This window comes from Anolis sagrei, chromosome 1 (genome assembly GCF_037176765.1).
Source record: "Anolis sagrei isolate rAnoSag1 chromosome 1, rAnoSag1.mat, whole genome shotgun sequence".
NCBI classification, from domain to species: domain Eukaryota; kingdom Metazoa; phylum Chordata; class Lepidosauria; order Squamata; family Dactyloidae; genus Anolis; species Anolis sagrei.
In genome coordinates this window covers 117,275,203-117,299,051 of record NC_090021.1, presented here as the reverse complement: position 1 = coordinate 117,299,051, position 23,849 = coordinate 117,275,203, and the positions used below count along the sequence as shown (strand labels likewise).

Sequence of the window (23,849 nt, the reverse complement as noted above, 5' to 3'; positions counted from 1 at the left end):
TAAAGCTAAGAACACAGTTGGTTCCGGGTATTCACTGGATTGATGGAATTGCATTTGAAAGCCAGAGTCTGTTAGCTGTTCTTGGCCCAGCCTTCAGCAAGAAGTACAGTGGGCCATTGGTACCAGCTGAGGTTTGGTTCCAGGACCTCTTGTGGATACCAGAATTCATGGAGGCTCAAGTCCCAATATAAACAATGTAATAGTGGATATATATGTAAATATATAAAATCTCAAAATTAAGTTTTCCTTTTTGGATATTTTTTGGAGGGATGGAAAGCTATGGGTGTTAGAAGGAATTGATTTTGAATCTGTGGATATGAATGGCTGTCCATGCAGGTTTTAGTTTTCTAAACTAGATCATAGGACAATCTGACCCTGTGTTCTATCTTCAGAAGCCGCTAGCCAGTTGTTTTATTTGTTTGTTTTAAAAGCTGTCTTACTTTTCTTAGCATTTACACCTACTGTCTGAGAATAGAAGTTAGGTCACATTCCCAAATGTTCCTGCTCTTCTATAAAATACTTGCAAAAGGGGACTGGACAGAAGCCAATTTTGAAGGCATATTATGAAGGCATATTATTATAAAACTGAGCAGCTTCATGCTGCAGATCTTAATACCTGAGTTAATATTATCAAGTTCAAGAAACTTGTAGCCACTTTGGGACTGATACAAAGAATTTTTCTGGTTTTAATGCAGTTTTCTGTCTTTGACTGCCATCCAACTATTTGGATCATTTCTTACTTCCAATGTAGTATTATTATAGTGTTTGTTCAGATTTTGTCTTAGTTTGTCTTAATTCATTATCCTTTAATTTGCCAGAATTGCGTCTGGTTTTTTTAAAAAATTTTCTAAATTTGGCAAGACTTCCAGTACTTCAAAGAAATCATTTCAGTAGATTAAAGAAGCTGGTATGTTTTTGGAATGTCATTATACCTGTTTTATAATGTTCTTAGATAACCTCAGTTTTCTCAAGGAATGTAACTAATTGAACGGTACTTTATATCTTTCATTTAACTTATACTTATTTTTGGACATTTCTTAAGATACATTGTATTTTTCTTTCTGTGCAAAACCCCCTTTTTGTATATATGTTTAATTTGATGGCATTATGACTCTTGTTTTTAAGTAATTGTTGGCACTCTTTCACTGTTCCCCAAATGGTCAAAACAGATTCACATTTAAGCAGAGATTTACTTCTTCAGTCTAGGACTGTCTGTTCCCAGACAAATTTATTTAGTGTATTTAAAATATAGGCTGTTAGGAATGACCTCATCTTGTCATGATAAAAATTTTTTGGGAGGTATAGTAGTTAGAAAGGAAAGCCTTTCAACATCACAGTGATCCAAATATACACCCCAACCACAGCTGCTGAAGAAGCAGAAGTAGATCAGTTCTATGAGGATCTACAGGACCTACTGGATAATACACCAAAAAGAGACATTATTTTCATTACAGGAGACTGGAATGCCAAGGTGGGAAGTCAAATGACAACTGGGATCACAGGCAAGCATGGTCTGGGAGAACAAAATGAAGCGGGACGCAGGCTGATAGAATTTTGCCAGGAAAACTCGCTGTGTATAACAAACACTCTCTTCCAACAACCTAAAAGACGGCTTTACACATGGACTTCACCAGATGGTCAGCACCGAAATCAGATTGACTACATCCTTTGCAGCCAAAGGTGGCGGACATCCATCCAGTCTGTGAAAACAAGACCTGGGGCTGACTGTAGCTCAGATCACGAACTTCTTATTGCACAATTTAGAATAAAACTAAAGGGATCAGGGAAAATACACAGACCAGTGAGATATGACCTCACTAACATTCCTAGCGAATATACAGTGGAAGTGAAGAACAGATTTCAAGGACTAGATTTAGTAAACAGAATCCCAGAAGAACTATGGACAGAAGTCCGAGACATTGTTCAGGAGATGGCAACAAAGTACGTCCCAAAGAAAAAGAAAACCAAGAAGGCAAAATGGTTGTCTGCTGAGACACTGGAAGTAGCCCAAGAAAGGAGGAAAGCAAAAGAAAACAGGGATAAGGGGAGATATGCCCAGTTAAATGTGCAATTCCAGAGGTTAGCCAGAAGAGATAAGGAACTATTTTTAAATAAGCAATGCTTGGAAGTGGAAGAAGACAACAGAATAGGAAGGACAAGAGACCTCTTCCAGAAAATTAGAAACATTGGAGGTAAATTTCAGGCAAAAATTGGTGTGATAAGAAACAAAGATGGCAGGGACCTAACAGAAGCTGAAGAGATCAAGAGAAGGTGGCGAGACTATACAGAAGATCTGTATAGGAAGGATAATAATATCGAGGATAGTTTTGACGGTGTGGTGAATGGATTAGAACCAGACATCCTGAGGAGTGAGGTTGAATGGGCCTTAAGAAGCATTGCTAACAACAAGGCAGCAGGAGATGACGGGATCCCAGCTGAACTGTTTAAAATCTTAAAAGATGATGCTGTCAAAGTGATGCATGCCATATGCCAGCAAATATGGAAAACACAAGAATGGCCATCAGACTGGAAAAAATCAACTTATATCCCCATACCAAAAAAGGGAAATGCAAAAGACTGCTCCAACTTCCGTACGGTGGCCCTTATTTCTCATGTCAGTAAGGTAATGCTCAAGATCCTGCAAGGAAGATTCCAGCAATACATGGAGCGAGAGTTGCCAGATGTTCAAGCTGGGTTTAGAAAAGGCAGAGGAACGAGAGACCAGATAGCCAATATCTGCTGGATAATGGAGAAAGGCAGGGAGTTTCAGAAAAACATCTATTTCTGCTTCATTGACTATTCTAAAGCCTTTGACTGTGTGGATCATAATAAATTGTGGCAAGTTCTTGGTGGGATGGGCATCCCAAGCCACCTTGTCTCTCTCCTGAGGAATCTGTACAAGGACCAAGTAGCAACAGTAAGAACTGACCACGGAACAACAGACTGGTTCAAGATTGGGAAAGGCGTACGGCAAGGCTGCATACTCTCACCCAACCTTTTTAACTTGTATGCAGAACACATCATGCGATGTGCGGGGATTGATGAATGCAAAGCTGGGGTAAAAATTGCTGGAAGAAACATTAACAACCTCAGATATGCAAATGATACCACTCTGATGGCCGAAAGTGAGGAGGAGCTGAGGAGCCTTCTAATCAAGGTGAAAGAAGAAAGCGCAAAAGCCGGGTTGCAGCTAAACATCAAAAAAACCAAGATTATGGCAGCAAGAATGATTGACAACTGGGAAATAGAGGGAGAAAATGTGGAGGCCGTGACAGACTTTGTATTTCTAGGCACAAAGATTACTGCAGATGCAGACTGTGGCCAGGAAATCAGAAGACGCTTACTTCTTGGGAGGAGAGCAATGTCCAGTCTCGATAAAATAGTAAAGAGTAGAGACATCACACTGGCAACAAAGATCCGCCTAGTCAAAGCCATGGTATTCCCTGTAGTAACCTACGGATGTGAGAGCTGGACCTTAGGGAAGGCTGAGCGAAGGAAGATTGATGCTTTTGAGCTGTGGTGTTGGAGGAAAGTTCTGAGAGTGCCTTGGACTGCGAGAAGATCCAACCAGTCCATCCTCCAGGAAATAAAGCCCGACTGCTCACTGGAGGGAAGGATACTAGAGACAAAGTTGAAGTACTTTGGCCACATCATGAGGAGACAGCAAAGCCTAAAGAAGACAATTATGCTGGGGAAAGTGGAAGGCAAAAGGAAGAGGGGCCGACCAAGGGCAAGATGGATGGATGGCATCCTTGAAGTGACTGGACTGACCTTGAAGGAGCTGGGGGTGGTGACGGCCGACAGGGAGCTCTGGCGTGGACTGGTCCATGAGGTCACGAAGAGTCGGAGACGACTGAACGAATGAACAAAAACATAGTAGTTAGAAGTTGTAGCTTCATCATTTGCTATCTCCTTTCCTTTTCTGTCCTTTGTCCAAAGTATCTCTGTATTTTATTTTCTTGACTGTGTGTTACAATTATTCTTGTTGAATTTTTTCCAATAAAAATATTTCAGAATATCTTGTGGAAGAGGATGATGAAAATATTTATTTATTCACATGTATTTTCAGTGTTTGAGGTCTAAAAACATCTTTAACAAGGCATTATAAGATTCAGTACAGGAAGGGGGATAGGTTTATGGAAAAACAAAAGCAAGCACACTCAGTTATGTTGTTTTTGTTGTGTGCCTTCAAGTCGTTTCCGACTTTAAGTGGCCCTAAGATGATCTATCATTGTGTTCTCTGGAGCTGTGACTGTATGACTCACCTAAGTTAACGTATTGGGTTTTCATGGCTAAGCAGGTATTCAAACCCTGGTCTCTAGAATCACAGTCCAATGCTCAAGCCACTACACTGGAATGGCTATCCTTATAGTGACCATCAAGAATTGAAACTGTTGAGCACAAGGAGAATCTTTGTGCCTGTGCCTTTCTCTCACTCACTATAGCTAGTTTATCCTTGAATGAGGATTGCCTTTTTGTTTTACAAATATGTTGTCTTTAATATTATGTTTATGCTACTTCTTTGTCTGCCTAATTTCCTTCATTGTTTTCACAATTTTGTTGATGATCTTTTATTCCAATGGATAATTATGACTTACAAGTCATCTCATTGGAGCTAAAAGAACTTAAAATTGTGGAAAATGTAATTTTAGTGCTGCTAGCAATCTAAAATCTTGTGATTCTAGTGCTGTCTTTAAAACTGTTTCTTACAGTTGTGGGTGGTTCTTTCTAGCAGCTTGTATTGAAAAGAGTTTTGGTCTGTTGCCTCAAGACAATAATTTCTGATGTTGCTATTGTTTTAATTGGCTGATGATGACGTAATACACTGAGTGAGAACTAGTATTCCTGGCAGGCTACTTTGATTGGCAACTCTACAACACCACAACTCTAACCCCCTCAGATTGCATGGGATAGGTCTTTATACATATATCCTTTATAGCAGAGGTGGAGAACAGCCAGGAATTTGGAGGCTACATTGGCCTATGCTGGACAACAGAGCCCTGCCCCCATTTTCATGCAGCCTTTCAAGTGGCATAGTCCCAGTTGAATAGGATAAAACAGTGCTTTCAAAAGTAAACGTGGGGTTGCCTTTGAAGACGGCCCGGAAGCTCCAATTAGTCCAACGGGCGGCAGCCATGGTATTAACAGGAGCAGGGCGCAGGGAGCATACAACTCCTCTGCTGTACCAGCTCCACTGGCTACCGATTAGCTACCGAGCCCAATTCAAAGTGCTGGCTTTGACCTTTAAAGCCCTAAACGGTTCTGGCCCTACATACCTATCCGAACGTATCTCGGCCTATCAGCCCACCAGGACCCTAAGATCTTCAGGAGAAGCCCTTCTCTCCATCCCGCCTGCTTCACAAGTGCGGCTTGCGGGAACGAGAGATAGGGCCTTTTCTGTGGTGGCCCCCCGGCTTTGGAATGCCCTCCCTACTGAAATAAGATCAGCCACCTCGCTAATGGCATTTCGGAAAAAACTGAAAACTTGGATGTTCGAGCAAGTTTTCAACTAATTCCGATGTGATGATGTTTTGATCATGGACTAGCAATCAAGGATAACGAATTGGATTACGACTTTAACTATGAGATGTTCCGGTCTGTATTGGTGGCCCAATACTATGTATGTATATGTATGTATTTTTATATTTTATTTTATATTTTTAAAGTGAATATTGTATTTTTAAATATGTTGTAAACCGCAATGAGTCGCCGCACAGGCTGAGATATTAGCGGTATACAAGTGTACTAAATAAATAAATAAATAAATAAATGAATAGTGCATTAATTGTAACAAAACATTTACATGTTTCCTTTAATCACCTCTTTAGTAGTCTGGCTAGAGTATTCTGGGTTAGCTAGGTTTCTGAACATATTCTGAAGACAGACCTATAGAGAGCTGTATGAGGGATATGGGGCTGTCACCATTGTAGTCCAAAATATATTTAGAGCCAAAAGTTGCCTACCTGGCTTCAGTGTATATTTTAAATGTCATTTATTTTTCACCAGATGTGTACTTTATAAAAAATATATTTAACCTTCAAGAAATACATAGTAGGAAGGAGAATTCAGGAGGCCAAATGAAAAGAAAAGGCTTATACACTAGGTAGGGCATAACAACAACAACAACATTATTTGTATCCTGCCCTATCTCACAATGGGACTCACGGCGGTTTCCAACAAAGGCGAATGTTCAATGCCAATATCCAAAAACAGAAACTGTAAAAAAATTAAACAGAAAATCACGAACAGTAAATTACGACACCCAACATTATATGACAAGACTTTAAAATTAAACAGTTCACAACATCAGATTATAACAGTTTAAAAGATAGCTAGCCTGAGTGTCATACCCATTCCTTTCCATTTTATTCATACTAAAAATTCTATACTTTCTCCTCACTGTATGGTTGAGAGCATAGAAGAGTTTTAAGCTGTTTCTTAAAAGAAAGTAAGGAGGGAGCCATTTTGATCTCCTTGGGGAGGGAGTTCCAGAGGCGGGGGTGATCATGGAGAAACCCCCTCTCTCGTTCCCACCAGCCTTTTTTGACATGGGGGTGGGACTGGAGCCTGGGCAGGCTTGTACCAGGAGATGCGGTTTGCTAGATAGTCTAGGCCCAAACCATTTAGGGCTTTAAAGGTAATAACCAGCACTTTGTATTTAGCCTGGAAGCAGCCAGTGGAGCTGTTTCAGCATGGAAGTGGTTCTCTCCCTGTGCGGAGCTCCAGTAAGTAATCTGACTGCTGATTTCTGAATCAGTTGAAGCTTCTGGACTATCTTCAATATCAGCCACACGTAGAGCGCATTGCAGTAATCCAAATGGGATGTGCCTAAGGCGTGGAACTACCATGGTCAGATCTGGCATCCCAAGGTGTCCCAGCTGGTGCACAAGTTTGAATTGTGCAAAGACGCTCCTGGCCACCACTGACACCTGAGGCTCCATGGTAGCGGTAAATCCAGGATCACCCCTAAGCTGTGAACCTGTGTCTTCAGGGGAAGTGTAATCCCATCCAGCACAGGCTATAACTCTTTACTCTGGTTTGCCTTATGACTGACAGGAGCACTTCCATCTTGTCAGGATTCAATTTCAATTTGTTAGCCCTCATCCAGTCAATTACTGATGACAGGCACTGGTTTAGGATCAGGACTGCATCCTTGGCTTTTGGTGGAAAGGAGTAATAGAGTTTGGTGTCCTCTGTATAAATATAAATCTCACCCAGCAGTTTCATGTAGATATGGGGGACAGGCTAGAACCCTGTGGGACCATGCAGGCCACAGGCCAGGGGATCAAACAGGAGTCACCCAGCACGACCTTCTGAGTCTGATCCCCTGGGAAGGACAACAGTGCCTCCTAGCCCCATCCTAGAGAGATGACTCAGAAGGATACCTTGGTCGATGATATCAAACACCTCAGAGGTCCAGGAGAACCAACAAAGGCACATTCTCCCTGTTGAGCTCTTTTCATAGATCATCTACCAAGGTGACCAATGCCATCTCTGTTCCATGGCCAGGTCTGAAACCAGATTGAAATAGATCTAGATAATTGGTTTCATCCAAGAAGCTTTGGAGCTGAGAGGCTACCACCTTCTCCAGAACCTTGCCCAAAAGGGGAGATTTGAAACTGGCTAGTAGTTAACCATTTGAGTTGAACCCAGTGCTGGTTTCTTTAATAATGGTCTTACTACTGTGTCCTTGAAGCTAACTGGCATTATGCCTTGTTTCAGGGATACATTCACCAGCACTTTCACACACTTGACCAGCCCCCCCCCCCTTTGGCCTGCTTAATTAGCCAGGAAAGGGCAAGGGTCCAGAGACTAGGTGGTGGCCTCCATCTCTCCCAAGATCTTGCCTACATCATCAGGCTGTATGAATGGAAAGGAATCCATTAAAATCGAACAATCAGATGCCTCAGCCACATCCACGGAGACTGCATCAAAACTGGTGTCTAAGTCAGAATGGATCAAAGCAACTTTATCTGCAAATTCATTACAATGAGCTGCCGATTGGTCAGAGATCTCTGCCTGAGCAGGGTTTACAAGTCCTCTAACCGCTCTCTCGGGTGGTTCTTTGCAGATGCAATATTGGTTACAACAAACAATTTCTGAAATGCGCTTTAGCTTGTGCTCAGTCAGACTCGCTGCAAGTTCTCTGCCAATACTGATCTAGCCTCTGTTACACTTGTTTGATCGCTGCCAGCTGCCTAGAGTACCAGGGAGCTTATTTGGCTCTGCTCTGTGAAAGGAGACATTCAGGAGCAATTGCATCAACTGCCCTATTACCCTCCTTATTCCAGAGGCCCACAAGAGCCTCAACAGAATCAGCTATAGAAGTGGCAAGAGACTCCCCAAGAGCCATCAGGAATCCATCTGGGTCCATGAGCCTTCTGGAGTGCACTATATTAATCGGTCCTCCACCCCTGCAGAGCCCAAATGACCCTAAATCTGACCCGGTAGTGATCGGTCCATGACAAAGGAACTGTAGGCAGTTCCTTCATGATACCATCGCCCTCATGTCGTCCCGAACAGAAGATCAGATCTAATGTGTGTTCAACACTATGGGTGGGACCAGACCCATTTGGGTCAGACCGATGGTTGTCATGGTGGCCATGAATTCCTGAGCCGCTCCCAACAGAACAATCTTGGCATGGACATTGAAGTTCCCCAGCACTATTAGCCATTGGGATGCCAACATTGGGACCATTCAAATGTGGTTGATTGAGGGATGGGGCACCTGGTCAGGTGGATGGAATTTCCATGTAGTTTCTGGTTGCTTGAGAGCTACTGTTGAGAGCTACTATTAAAGCAGGTCTAACTAATACTATATCCAATGCTAAACAAATCTGTGATGAAAGTTTGAAAAAGCTGAGGATATTTAGCCTGGAGAGAAGACAGAGAGGATGAAGTTGAAGAGCTATTACGATACATAGAAGAGGCCAAAGATTCTTTGTTTGCTTAGCCTTAGACTGTTACATTGCATGTGGATAGACTTTGGTTGAAAGTTATCTGAGCATATTAATGACAGGATTGTTACTATTATTGATACAAAGAGGTATTTTATTCTTGCTGGTATAAGAACAAGGCTTTTGGCAGCAAGAGAAGAGAGGGAAAATGCTTTTGGTGGCAAGGGAGGATGGGTGAAAGGCTTTTGGCAACAAGGGAAGCAAGGAAAAAACTTGGTGGCAAGGGAGGTGGGAGAAAGGATTTTGGCAGCAAGAGAGGTGAGAAAAAGGCTTTTGGTGACAAGGAAGGTGGGGGAAAGGCTTTTTGTGTTATTTGGCCTTGAGCTAGTATTCGGACTTACTGATTAACTGAACATATTTTTTTATTTTTATAAAGGTAGATTCCGTGAATCCAGTGGGGCATACTCTGCTTAGAGTATGCTTAGAGCTGCAGTGTTCTGCTGTGGTTCTTAGGCTATGGCTAAAAGCTTATCAGGTGAATCATTTATGGATAACTATCAAGTTGCAGACACAGATGAATGCATTCTATATTTAAAGTCAGAGCAAACTAAAAAAAATATGGGTATAGGAAATTTTCACATTTGGATCAGCTCTTTCCATTGTTAAATTCTCTTTCTCATAGGTGGGAAGGGACAGTGAGGGACAGCTGATCCTTTAAGGACTGAGAACTTCCTGTGGCAAATCAATAAAATGTGAGTCCATTAAAACTGGTTATGACTCTTTCTCAGGACCATGTATAAGAAATATACTGCTCTGGACGTCGGCTTGTTTTACCTAACTTGCAGGAAATTTTTACATCATATTTCCTAATCATGCTTCTCAGTCTTTTTTACATATCATCCCATTACATTCATTTTCTTTTAGCTAATCTTAACTTTTATGGCCAATTTCATGAAACTGCAGCCTAAGTAGATACTTTTAAGGTTTAGGATTTTTGTTTTGTTTTGTTTATTTTTTAGTTGCACTTGATGATATTATGGATGAAGGAGTTAAAGAAACTGTCCACAGTACCATTGATGAAGATGATCTTTCATCTAACAGGAAATTGAGGGACCAGATGGATGCCACAACAGTCAAATCACCAAGAAAATCTCCACGTTTAATGACACAAGGTAATTATTCAGAAAAAGGTCAAAATTATAGTGGGGCATTTTTTTACATTTAGTATAGACCACTGCTTCTTAAACCCCAAGTGGGGTCCCCTTTAGCTCAATGTTGGGGTCCCCAAAATTGGCAATAGTAAAAGTTTTCTGAATGTCACCTAGTGGCTATTTTATTCATTTGCATGGATCTGTTTTGCAGTGTTTGCAGTGAACTCTGCAGAAGATTCTTCAGCTGTACTCCACAAAAAGAAAATCGGCATATTTAGCAAGCCTTGCTAATAACTGCTTTATTATCCATAGATGTTTGGTTTTTATACTTTTTTTATATACCTATATACCAGGGGTCATGTAAATATTTCTCAGGCAGAAATGGGTCGTGTGTGGAACAGTTTTACATGTCCTGGCGTAGGTTATGTATGTATATGTTCCATTGTTGACATTCAGATATATAAATATAATTCTGCATTGTATATCAGCATAGTATAACGGTTTGAGCATTGGATCAGCATTCCAGGAGACTAGGGTTTAAATCTGCTCTGGTCATGAAGACACACTGGGTGACTTTGGGCAGATCATACTCTCTCTGCATTCAAAGGAAAGTAGTGTCAAACCTCATCTGAATAAACCTTTCCAAGAAAACCCTAGGATAGATTGACCATAAATCAGTGATATGACATTAATTTGATAGTGTTACTGTTTGAGTGGAAATATTCAAGAACTTGAAGTGATTACTATTCCCTTTTAATAATTTCTGGGATATTATTTTGGGAATTTTATAAGCAAATAGTCCTAATTAGCCTGAACATATATAAGGTTGGTGTATGAATAATTTGTCTGCTTGTTGGTGTATGAGTAATTTGGTTTAAAATGTTAAATAATACAAACTGATTTATTTTGGCCTAAAACAATTTGTGAATCTCAACTGTAGTATACCAAACCAGGGGCAATCAATAACATTAACATAAATACAAGTGACCCCTGACTTAATGGGTGTACTTAGTTGAAGCTAACAAATGGGTTTAGATCTGGTAATTTAGTCTTGCAGATTTGCAGAGGATGAATAAAAACAAGCACTTTATTTTTATTTTACTAGAACCTGTACGTAGTCTGCGGCAAAGCACACTGGCCAAGCGCTCAAATGCTTCACCATCTTTAACTGCAAAGAAATCAGCTGTGAAGTCTGTATCTGCCCAAAAGGGAGGAGTGAAACAGCAAGAAAAAGAACAGGTTAAACATGAAAGGGATAATCTTGAAGAGCATCCAGAAGACATGGAGCACAATGGTAATGAAAGCTGTCACAAAGAGTCAGTACCATCACCATCAACAGAATCGGTGAAGTCTTGTGTGGATTCAGATGAGCTAAAAGCAGATACCAAATGTGAAATTTCTGGCCAGACAAAATTAGAGGATGCTTCTCATGAAGTAGAAAATGTATCTCACTTACCAGGAACCACTTCTCCGCATAAAGAAATGGAAAGCAGAACAAATGTGAAAAGGATACATCATAGTATGGGAGAAAAGGTTGCAGTTTGTGTTTCTGCAGAGACTAATGCAGTACAGGATAGCAGTATAGGTGAAGATGATAAGGATAGGACTGCAGTTAATCCATTTATTTCTGAAATATCTTCAATAGAACAGGCAGATTATAAAACTGAGCAAGAACTTTGTGAAATTAAGATGGGTGATAATAGCAAAGGAACTAAAATGACAGATGAGAATGCAGCTAGAATTCAGGAAATGTTTGCAGTTCAATCTGACTATGTGGATGAGAAGTCCAAATGCATTTCAGACTTCCAAACAAGTGGAGATGTTGTTCATGAAACTGGTTTATCAGAAGAAGACAGACAGGAGTCTTTTGAGGATCCTGGAAAAGTTGACGTTAAAGATAATTCATCTTTAGTTAGGAGGAAGCTTGGTCAGACTTATTCAGAAGCGGTTGGTGGCAATTCTGCCAAACCAGAAACCAGAAATATTTTGGAGTGTGGTACAGCTGAAGACATTCTACCCCAAGTTATACATCAAGAGACCGACAATATAAAGATGAAAGAACATGAGACAGTAGAATTACAGAGAGATGGGAGTTCTAACATTTCATCAAAAGGCACAAAAAATGTTAAGATCAAACATACCACGTCTAAGCAAAATAAAACCACAGCTGTCCAACAAAAATTAGTTCCTCTAAATCAAGACGTACCTAGTAAAAGGCCGGTTCTGCCACATGTTCACAGCCAGTCAGGAGTAAGTCTGAAACGTCATGCAGAGGAACAAGAAAAGCGCCAACATTTTCATAAACCAGCAAAGGTTAAGAAAAAACATGCCAATAAAGAAGATAAAGCCCAGAGCTTTGATTCTGGAGCAAGTCTGAAGAAGAAGAAGGCTCATGTTTTAGGGAAAAACTTTCAACAGGTCCAAGTACCAGGTCAGGGACAGAAAATCTTAGTGGAGAGAATAGTTGACAAGTCCAGTCATCATATTGGTTCAAAGGAAACCTCACACTTAGCCTCAGGACCAGTGCATCCCAAACAAGGACAGTTGGTACAGCATGATCAAAAGCTGTTACAGAAGCATCAGCTTTCTAAAGCAGATAATTGCATCCAGGAAGAAGGAGGAAAAAAAGATTCTATTGGAACACCTGTGGATCCTTCGAAAGAAGATGAGAAAGAGAAATTTAAACTTAGAAAGTTAGAGAAAAATCTTCAGCCTCGACAGAGAAGAAGCAGTAAAAGCATTTCAGTTGATGAACCACCATTGTTCATTCCAGATAATATTTCTACTGTGAAAAAAGAAAGCTCAGATCACCTATATGCTACTGAAAGCAAAGGTCCCTGGGTACCTAGTAAGCAGTGTGGGTTTTGCAGAAAACCTCATGGCAACAGGTGTGTGTGTGCAGTTAAAACATTTATCTTTTTAAAAATGTTTTATATATCCTTAATGAGTGAAGTAAATGCAATTTTCTAGGTGTTTCTGGACTGTAACTCAGCATTTCTCAACCATAGGCTTTACTGACTAGGACTCATAGAAGCTGCAGTCCAAAAAAACATGCAATTCCGTCATTATGCCTCCTTTTCTCACAGATTTTAAAAACATAGTGATGAATGTGAGGACCAACTTTTTGCCCTCTAAATGTGTGGGCCGCATAAAAATAAAAATAAAAACACTTGGAAGTAGATGGAAATCCACTTCTGTTTTTAAAAATCAGATGTTCTTGCTGAGGAATGAGGGGTGGAATAGGGCAAGGACCTTGCTGCAATCTATTTAAAAAGAAAATTAATGCTCCTGAAGGATCCGATGAGAGGCAGTTTACCTCCTGTGATAACTAAGAGAAATTATATCACTCTTAGTTATAATCTGAACTGTCTTTTTCAAATGTAGCACAAAATTGGCCTTAAGGCAATTCTGAGATTTGTGGGATTATACGGTTGGTGTCAAACACAGTGGTCATGGTCTTAGGTTATGGTTTCTCTGAAGGAAATTCTGCTGAATTTTATGGCACACTTCAATATTGCTATATTCCACAACTCAGCCTAGCCATCATGTATGCAAAAGGAACTTTCTTCTCTGCTCTTCCTGCTTTTCAACAAGAAATGAACCACAAGTCAACTTTCAATGCCTGAAATAGGAAGTGAAATGCTAAACAATGAACAGTCCCAGCTATATGGATTCTAGTATTACAAATGCATAAACATCTTTTATATTTCCATATACACATGTTTTATTGGGTAGGTTTTCAGGAATGAATTAAGAACAATTATGATATCCCGAAGTGATTAGCTTCAAATTACCATTAGATATTCTCACTAATTATTTTTGCATGCTTCTGCAATCGGGGTCCCTTCAAATGTTTTGGCCCACAGCACCAATCAGCTCTAGATAATGTGGTTGGTAGTCCATGATGATGAGAGCTACAGCTCAAAGTATCTAGAGCCATGGTGCACAACCTGTGGTCCTCCAGGTGTTTGGGATTGCAGCTTCCAGCAGCCCTAGTCAGCTTGTACAGTGATTGGGAATTCTGGAAACTGCAGTCAAAAACTCCCGGAGGGCCACAGGTTGTGCAGATTTGATCTTGAGTGTGCTATCAGGTTGGGTAAGGTGTTCAAGGAATGTTTATTTTCCTGTAGGCAGAAGTACTTGCACTGAAATATTTTATTAGGAAATAAAATGCTGACACATTTGTTTGATTAAGACATAAAATGTACTTAGTATGTGAAAATACTATATTCAAAGAAACTCAAAGCTTTATTTGAAAAATATTTTATTGGTATATTGACTTAATAAGACCCTTTTTTCAAGTGTTTAATTTTTGGTGGGGAAGAATTAGGTCATTGAAATGGTCATCATATTAGGAGAAAACTAATAATACAATTGACAGATATCCATTAGTGCAGTCCTCTCCTCCCTCTGTAAATTCCTTCATATACCTCTACAATCTGCTGCAGGGGAGCAGTCCTTTTTAGGATGGGGATTGAATTGTCTGCTCTCCCAATAGACAGAACCAATTCTCTCAGCAGCAAAACGTGATTGAATTTCACCCATTCAAGTAGCTGCACATGTGATTGATATCCCTTGGGAGCTATCACCTGAAAAAAAATGAATTACATATTTGAAATATATGGCAATATATTCATGTGTTTACATTATTATGTTTTATGATACACATTTTTAAAGATCTGGATTCTCTTGACAACTGGCAGCATCTGAAAATCCATTAAAATTCTCTGTATGGATGTTGTTCATTCGTTCAGTCATTTCCGACTCTTCATGACATTATGGACCAGCCCATGCCAGAGCTCCCTGTCGGCCATCACCTCCCCCAGTTCCTTCAGAGTCAAGCCAGTCACTTCAAGGATTATTATTTTTTGGTCATGTCAGGAGCAACCTGAGAAACTGCAAGTCACTTCTGGTGTGAGAGAATTGGCCGTCTGCAAGGATGTTGCCCAGGGGATGCCCGGATGATTTGATGTTTTATCATCCTTTTGGGAGGCTTCTCTCATGTCCCCGTATGAGGAGCTGGAGCTGATAGAGGGAGCTCATCCGCCTCTCCCGGATTCGAACCTGCGACCTGTCGGTCTTCAGTCCTGCTGACACAGGGGTTTAACCCACTGTGGGCTCACTTCAAGGATACCATCCATCCATCTTGCCCTTGATTGGCCCCTCTTCCTTTTTCCTTCCATTTTCCCCAGCTTGTCTTCTCTAAGCTTTCCTTTCTTCTCATGATGTGGCCAAAGTACTTCAATTTTGTCTCTAATATCCTTCCCTCCAATGAGCAGTCAAGTCTTTATTTCCTGAAGTATGGACTGTTTGGATCTTCTCGCAGTCCAAGGCACTCTCAGAACTTTCCTCCAACGCTACAGTTCAAAAGCATCTATCTTCCTTCGCTTAGCCTTCCCTATGATCCAGCTCTCACATCCGTGGGTAACTATGGGGAATACCATTGCTTTAACTATGTGGATCTTAGTTGTCAGTGTGATGTCTCTACTCTTCACTATTTTATTGAGATTGGACATTGCTCTCCTCCCAAGAAGTAAGCATCTCCTGATTTCCTGGCTGCAGTCTGTGTCTGCAGTAATCTTTGCACCTAGAAATACAAAGTCTGTCACTGCCTCCACGTTTTCTCCCTCTATTTCCCAGTTGCCAATAATTCTTGTTGCCATAATTTTGGTTTTTTTATGTTTAGCTGCAACCCAGCTTTTGCTCTTTCTTCTTTCACCTTGATTAGAAGGCTCCTCAGCTCCTCCTCGCTTTCAGCCATCAAAGTGGTGTCATCTGCATATCTAAGGTTGTTAATGTTTCTTCCAGCAATTTTAATCCCAGCCTTGCATTCATCAAGCCCCGCACATCGTATGATGTGTTCTGCATACAAGTTGAATAGGTTGGGTGAGAGTATACAACCCTGTAAATAAAACAAAAGTAGATGTTTTTCTGAAATTCCGTGCCTTTCTCCATTATCCAGTGGATATTGGCAATTTGGTCTCTCGTTCCTCTGCCTTTTCTAAACCCAGCTTGTACATCTGGCAGCTCTTGCTCCAAATATTGCTGGAGTCTTCCTTGCAGGATCTTGAGCATTACCTTACTGACATGAGAAATAAGAGCCACTGTACGGAAGTTGGAGCAGTCTTTGGCATTTCCCTTTTTTGGTATGGGGATATAAGTTGATTTTTTCCAGTCTGATGGCCATTCTTGTGTTTTCCATATTTGCTGGCATATGGCATGCATCACCTGGACAGCATCATATTTCAAAATTTTAAACAGTTCAGCAGGGATCCCGTCATCTCCTCCTACTTGTTGTTATCAATGCTCCTTAAGGCCCATTCACCCTCACTCCTCAGGATGTCTGGTTCTAATTCATTCACCACACCGACAAAACTATCCTTGATATTATTATCCTTCCTATACAGATCTTCTGTATAGTCTCACCACCTTCTCTTGATCTCTTCAGCTTCTGTTAAGTCCTTGCCATCTTCGTTTCTTATCATGCCAATTTTTGCCTGAAATTTACCTTCAATGCTTCTAATTTTCTGGAAGAGGTCTCTTGTCCTCCCTATTCTGTTGTCTTCTTCCACTTCCATGAATTGCTTGTTTAAAAATAGTTCCTTATCTTCTGGCTAACCCCTGGAATTGCACATTTAATTGGGCATATCTTCCCTTATCACTGTTTACTTTTGCTTTCCTCCTTTCTTGGGCTACTTCCAGTGTCACAGCAGACAACCGTTTTGCCTCCTTTGGGACGTACTTTGTTGCCGCCTCCTGAACAATGTCCCGGACTTCTGTCCATAGTTCTTCTGGGACTCTATTTACTAAACCTAGTCCTTGAAATCTGTTCTTCACTTCCACTGCATATTCACTAGGAATGTTAGTGGGATCATATCTAACTGGTCTGTGTGTTTTCCCTGATCTCTTTAGTTTTATTCTAAATTGAGCAATAATAAGTTCGTAATCTGATCTACAGTCAGCCCCAGGTCTTGTTTTCACCGACTGGATGAATGTCCGCCACCTTTGACTGCAAAGGATGTAGTCAATCTGATTTCGGTGTTGATCATTTGGTGAAGTCCATGTATAAAGCCGTCTTTTAGATTGTTGGAAGAGAGTGTTTGTTATACACAGCGAGTTTTCCTGGCAAAATTCTATCAGCCTGCATCCCGCTTCATTTTGTTGTCCCAGACCATGCTTGCCTGTGATCCCAGTTGTCATTTGACTTCCCACCTTGGCATTCCAGTCTCCTGTAATGAAAAAAAAATGTCTCTTTTTGGTGTATTATCCAGTAGATGCTGCAAATCCTCATAGAACTGATCTACTTCTCCTTCTTCAGCAGCTGTGGTTGGGGCGTATATTTGGATCACTGTAATGTTTAAAGGCTTTCCTTGCACTCGAATTGAGATCATTCTGACATTTTTTTGGGTTGTATCCAAGCACTGCTTTAGCGACTTTTTTTATTAATTATGAAGGCTACTCCATTTCTTCGGTGTTCCTCTTGTCCGCAGTAGTATGGACATTTACCCGATTTTCAGATTTTATAGATCACCACAAATGACACCATTTTATAGATCACCACAAATGATACCATTTTTCATGATAAAAATAGGAAAAATAAAAATTGGTGGATATTTGGCTTTAAGTGTATATGTCTTTCAAATAAAAGTGGGTTACTTTCTATTGAAATAATTAATCTATGTCCTGTTATTGGCATAATGGCCTAACCACTCCATATCATTTGTTTAGAGGCTGAAGGGTTGGTTTAAAAGCAGTAAAAGAGGAGAACTAATATGCAATGTAATAGATAGAAATTACTTTTGAATTGAAGAAAATTAAACATAGAGAGAACAGTGTGATTTTATGATCTTTGTATTCTTCCATGCTGGACATTATGTGTGCAGGAAAGACACATTATATGCAGCATTTATGCAGTGACATATGGTATTCCTGCCAAATGTGTTTTTATAATAAAGCTTTAATGACTAGCGTGGAGATTTGCTTGTCACAAATACAAGTGAAGAAAAAAAACTGCCATTCTGAAATATAAATTCTTGTTGCCTGTGTACAGATGCTAACATTTTAATTACCTGTTATATCGTCTGTAGATTGAATGAAAAATGTTAACTCATCTGTGAGTAATGTAAATTGTTGATATTCTTTCAAAACCTTGCCCTCCATGTGCATTTTTATTTTTGTTGAACAGAACACATTTTCTTGCTGTTTGGTCCATAAAAGTGTGAGAATCATATTCTGGACATGAGCAAATCTTATAACTACAGTATACCCTGATCCTAGAATCTCTTGTAAGAACAAGATCTTTGATGTACACAGAGCTCGGCCATTAAGTGCAGTGTCGTGTATTTCGATTGTTACTTTGGTTTAATTGTAAAAAATTGGAATATATGACACTATAGAGCTTAGTATGTTATTTTGAAAGGTAACTCGTTCTGATGGCTGCTGCGCATGCCCGCAGTTACTTTGCTTATTATGGTTCACTAGGTCCCAGAAGTAACTCAGTTGTATTACTGTTGTTTGCCATTAGTTATTCAAGGTGAATAGAATGTGATGTGTTATGCTTGAAATAACAACAACAACAACAACTTTATTCTTATAATCAGCCTTCATCTTCCCGAAGGGACTTGGGGCGGCTTACATGGGGACCAAGATTAATATAAACAACGTTGCAAAGTAACACAGTTAAAAACATATAACAATCAACTATATTAAAACAATAAAACCAATAAAATCTAATTAGAAAATAAGGGTCCCACACCACTTAGAATAGCATAAAATTATTTTATCCTTCTCTAGCAAGTATATGGTCTAGGACGTTTGGGAGACAACTGGCAACATTCATTTTGGAATTTCTAGAGCATCCCTTCATTTTGTTAAAAAGGACCTCTGGAAAGCTTGAAAGGAGAGAGATGGTCACATAACACCCCAAACAATTCAAAACTATGTTACAAATTTAAATGAGACTACATACTCTGTCCACATTAATTAAAGGCAAGTTATAACATTAATGCAATAAAAAGTTAAAGCAATAATTATAATGCACCAACAGCCTTATGTATTGCTCTACAAATGTACAGCAAGTCCTTCTGTCTCAAAAAACTGCATCAAAAAGTAATGCTCTTGACTTTGTAACTGCTTTTCTTTCTGTCTATAAAGCCCCAAAAGTAATATTTTATGTCTTAGCCAATTTAATTAAAGGTTCATGCAATAGCATCACACACATGACCTAGTACATTTGAATCCTGTGTTTTTTTAAAACCCCACCTCCAACGTATTGAAGCAGACAGTCATCCTGTTATTCTCCAGAGGTTTTGAGCTAACTGACATAGGTGACTCTGGCTAGGGTTATAGTCCAAAAACTTTGTAGTGTTCCAACCTCATTGTTTAAATATGAAAAGGAATTTTGTGGGATAGCTTGTTAAAAAAAGTTGGTTTTTATTCATACATGAAGCAAATTCCCTTAAAACAGGAAGGGGGAATTCAGAAAGGGGGAGATTTCTGCTCTCCTAGCTTTTCCAGTGGATTAGATGTTATTACTAGTGTTCTTGGTTACTCCACACAGTAATTTGACCTGAGACCTAACATTGCCTTTCCTTGTTGTTTCCCAAGTTGCAAGGACTTGGATGACTCTTGCAACACCCTGTTAAGAATGTAGTTAGAGCAACATATTACAGCTGAAATGCTACTAGACTTGTGATGTGCTCCTCTCATCCCCTTTAGTTCCATACTTGTTACATTAACCTGTGTTTTTAAAATGTGATTTTAAACTGTTTTCTAATTTGTCTTTTAAATAACGGCCTTACTGGGGAGCTGTGTTTCCTGTTCCCAGGGTGCTTGTGCCCCACTTTGTCCTGGTCAGTGACCGTAATAAAGTTTTGTATTGTATTGTATTGTATTGTATTGACTCTTTTAAGAAACGGCTGGGAATGGTTGCTTTTATTCCATTTCCCTGTATAGGGAGAAAAAAATAAAATAAATTGTAGATTTTGGAGGGAACCCTTTGCTCTTTCTTCCATTGATGGGAACTAGGAGGACTACTTTTCTAGCTATCTGTGAGGAAGCAGAGTACGGAGTACATTCCAGGATACATTTTGTGGGCTGTATGGGAGATCCGAGATGTATAGGAAGTTTCTCAAGCCCAGATATTCTCTGTCCTCAAAGGAATTTAAAGGAGAATGACCTCTGTACATAATACATTTTATTGCTACCAAATTACTGTTTTGCTAGCACATAATTGACAATCCTTGAATATTTTGCTGTGTGATCAGTGAGTGGAGAATGTCCTGAATTACAACTACCTGGTACAGTTGATTCATTCATATTACAAACAGTCTTACAACCATGTTTTGTATTTTGAATAAAGTGAATTTGGAGTGGCGTGTTCTTTAAAAAAGACTATTTCAGTAAAAGTTTCACATTTACCCAGTGAAATTATTTTGCTTGACCATGTTCCACTTGGATGCTAGTTCATTTGAAAAAGATAGTCTGGATATTTCATTGTTATAATTTTGGAGGTAACTTTGAAATTTCAATTCGGCTTCATAAGATGGAGGTCTATATGTTTGTGAAAGGAGTCCATATTCAGATGCAGCTATTTCTTTATTCATCCTTGCAACAGACATTCTTTTCTTATCACCTGCAATCATTTGTTGCATTTAGAATTTTTATTTAACAGGTTAAAATTAAGAGCATAAAGGTCTGCAATCATTTCTTTGTTCTCTTTTTTAAAATGTTTACTAGTTGGTGTCATTATAAAGCAAATTATAGTACTGAATACCAGCTTGCTATTCATATTTTAAAACAATTTTCTTTTTCTTTCTGTTGCAGTTATCTTCTAATCCAGCCTTACAACATGATTATGCATTTCCAGCATTGTGCTGTGAAACAGACTGCCGCCAGAGCTTTTAGTGTTAGTGGGCCAGGATGTTGGAATTCTACTACAACTACACATACATACAAAAGCCATGCAAAAGGAATTCTTTGTAACTTCTTCCAGCCTTTTTTTAAAGGACACTGCCCTTTTCCACATTTGGAACAGGATTCTTGTGGGTAGACAAATCACTTCCCTTAGCAGCTTTGCACTCATACTCTTCATTTCTAATGCCAGTACTGAAGTGCCATGTCCTTATGGACAAAACTCCACAATGATTTCAGTAGAGGAAATAAGGATGTATGTTTTGTTGTTTTTGAAAGAAAAATCATGGAATTCCACAGCCTTTCATTTCAAAAGAAAAAGCACCTCATTTCCCCCTCAGATATTAGTATTTTATTCTTAGTTATGAATGAAATGGGAAACATACAAGCTTTCAGGTGTTGGACTGAGACTACCACTATCCCTCAGCATAGGATAAGCTGGAATGGGAGTTGCTACCCAATAATATCTGGAGGCTTTTCATAGTTTTGAAATGGAAACATTAGGATTATGTCCAAATGTGTCCATCTGGTTGGAGATTTCCTTTCACATTCAGCTCAACCCCAAATCTATCCATGAGATAGAATGTGGATCCATGCCCAGAGATTCAAAATAATTTGGTAGAGGGACGAAGAAAAGAAGTCAAACCATACAAATGGAAATCTGTCACAATGTTGGAGTATTCTAACACCGATTATATACTATTGAGCTCCTTGAAGACAGTGAATTTTGCACAACACTAACCTATGAATACATGAGAATTCTTTGCTCAGCACAAAAGACTCATTCACATTAGTGGTACATCAAAATACTTGAAAGATTATTTGGTTGAACCAGACTACTACCTGTTTCTTTTGCACATGTTCAACAGCACACTGCCCAGTCTTCAAATTACAGAACAAGTAATACCTTTATTTCTGTTCTGTACTTTTGTTATTATTTTAATGAATCATTTAATTAAAAAGAATTATCATCAATGGAAGGTAAACATAAGTCATAACCCAAAATGCACAATGGATCGGAGCATCTTGAAGGCAACTCCTTTCTATACATAAGGAACACATACTATGCAAGTAAGGTACAGGATGCATAATTGCCACAGTTGGGTGTAGTATGCCTTATTTTTCTGGCAACATCTGATAATCATTTTTTTAAATTCCAGAATTCTAGCAACATTTTGCATTTCATGCACTTACTGTAGGTTTTGGACATTCTCATCTCGGATTTCTAAAGGAAATAAAAACACTCGCCCTTGTTATTAGCATATCACTGCTACCTGTTGGTCTAGTCCAGTGAACTCATTGAATCCTGATTGTACAAGATATTCCTGGATTTATCAAACAATCATCATATGGCCACTAGAGATTTGCAGTCATTTTGGGCATTCTAAAACATTCTAGTAAAAGTTGGTGCTGAACTAATGACAGCAGATTCAGCTGTAATGGCAAGATTTGTTAGCAAGAGGTGAGCTACAAAAACATTGTGTTGTTGGATCTCTGGTAAATGGAGTTTTAAAAAAATATCCTGGCACCACCACTCCCACTGCTCCGGTGGTGGTGGTGGGGGAGTCCCTTTGGCCATTCTGTCAACAGAATGGAATTGACAGGAATAAATGCTGTATTAAGAATCAAGAGAGCAACTTACTGAAAGTGTCAGTGTGTCTAAGTAAGTAGCTGTGCATTTCCTGCTCCTGCACAAATAACAATTGAATGTAAATACACAAATGTTTCTAGTTAAAAAGCCAAATGGTCATATGCCAATATTGGAAAGAAGCCCAAATAGTTAAAACTAGTCATCTGTGTCTGATTAGTATCTGCATGCCTTTATTCAAATGCAGCTGAAACCGGTTCGTAACTGTAATGCAAACTTTAGTACTCTTTTAAGAGTGAAGTGCATCATATTGGCTGGGTTTGAACTGCATTATTTCTTTCAATTCCATAAGCTATATTTGAAAACAAAATGTATGGACCTCCTACTTAGGCAGACCACAAAAATGGAATTTGGGAAGCAGCGAATACCAGATGGTTGGATATATGGAGAGATATGACTTAAACAGTCTTGCTAAGAGCAAGGGATAATAAAAGCTTATATGCTTCATTTTTTAAAGTATTGTGCTCCCACCATGTCTGAGAACAACTGCATTTTATTGTGAGGAGCAAGAAAATAATAGTGACCTTGTGAAATGTAAATTGCAGGTTTGCAAAGGAACTTTAGCAATTTCTTGGTAAATTGGGCAAAAAGACTTCACTTTTGCATCTTTCATAATAAGATCAAAATGTGAGCTCCTAAACATTCATGGACATTTAAAATTATTTACCATCAAACTTTGAAAAATAGATAGTGGGTACCTCTAGAGCAGTGGTTCTCCGCCTGTGGGTCCCCAGATGTTTTGGCCTTCAAACGCCCAGAAATTGTAACAGCTGGTACACTGGATGGGATCTCTGGAAGTTGTAGGCTAAAACATCTGGGAAACCACTAGTTGAGAACTGCTCAAGTCATTCTGTGTTCACCATCTATAAGGAAGTATTGTGGATGATACGATTTTCAGCATCTATATCAGCATTTTCTTAGGTAAAGTCCTTTTTAGGTTATCTTCAATTACAAGACTTTGGGCTACACACAAATATTTCCATACTGCAAGAAAAATAAAACTGAAGTTGTAGATTACTTGTATTTTTATTTCAGTTTCTGGTATATTTAAAAGAAGCATGTGTGCTACATAGTAGAATTAAATTGTTTGATACTGAAACTATTAATATGACAAAATTCCATCTTGGTATAAACCTTGGCATGTCACCATGTTGTAAGGCTGGAGTAGTGGATTTCATCTTCAACATGAAATGAATTAAATTAAGGAGAAGCTGTTCTGTGAGAGTAAACATAAGGTACTTC

General features: G+C 39.3%; 1 protein-coding gene across 10 annotated transcripts in view; it reads left to right on the top strand.

The window, feature by feature from the left end:
* Positions 1-23,849, top strand: part of PHF3 (PHD finger protein 3) — a 53,760-nt gene that overhangs the window by 17,557 nt on the left and 12,354 nt on the right. For 2 of the 10 annotated variants that reach the window (XM_060752813.2, XM_060752812.2), the window contains 2 exons: positions 9,917-10,069; positions 11,154-12,936. The exons of 2 other annotated variants lie outside the window; for them this stretch is intronic. In XM_060752813.2, the coding sequence (XP_060608796.2) occupies positions 9,934-10,069; positions 11,154-12,936 (1,919 nt within the window). In that variant the 5' untranslated portion in view covers positions 9,917-9,933. 6 more of the 10 variants (XM_060752817.2, XM_060752816.2, XM_060752814.2 and 3 more) reach the window with 5 other exon arrangements.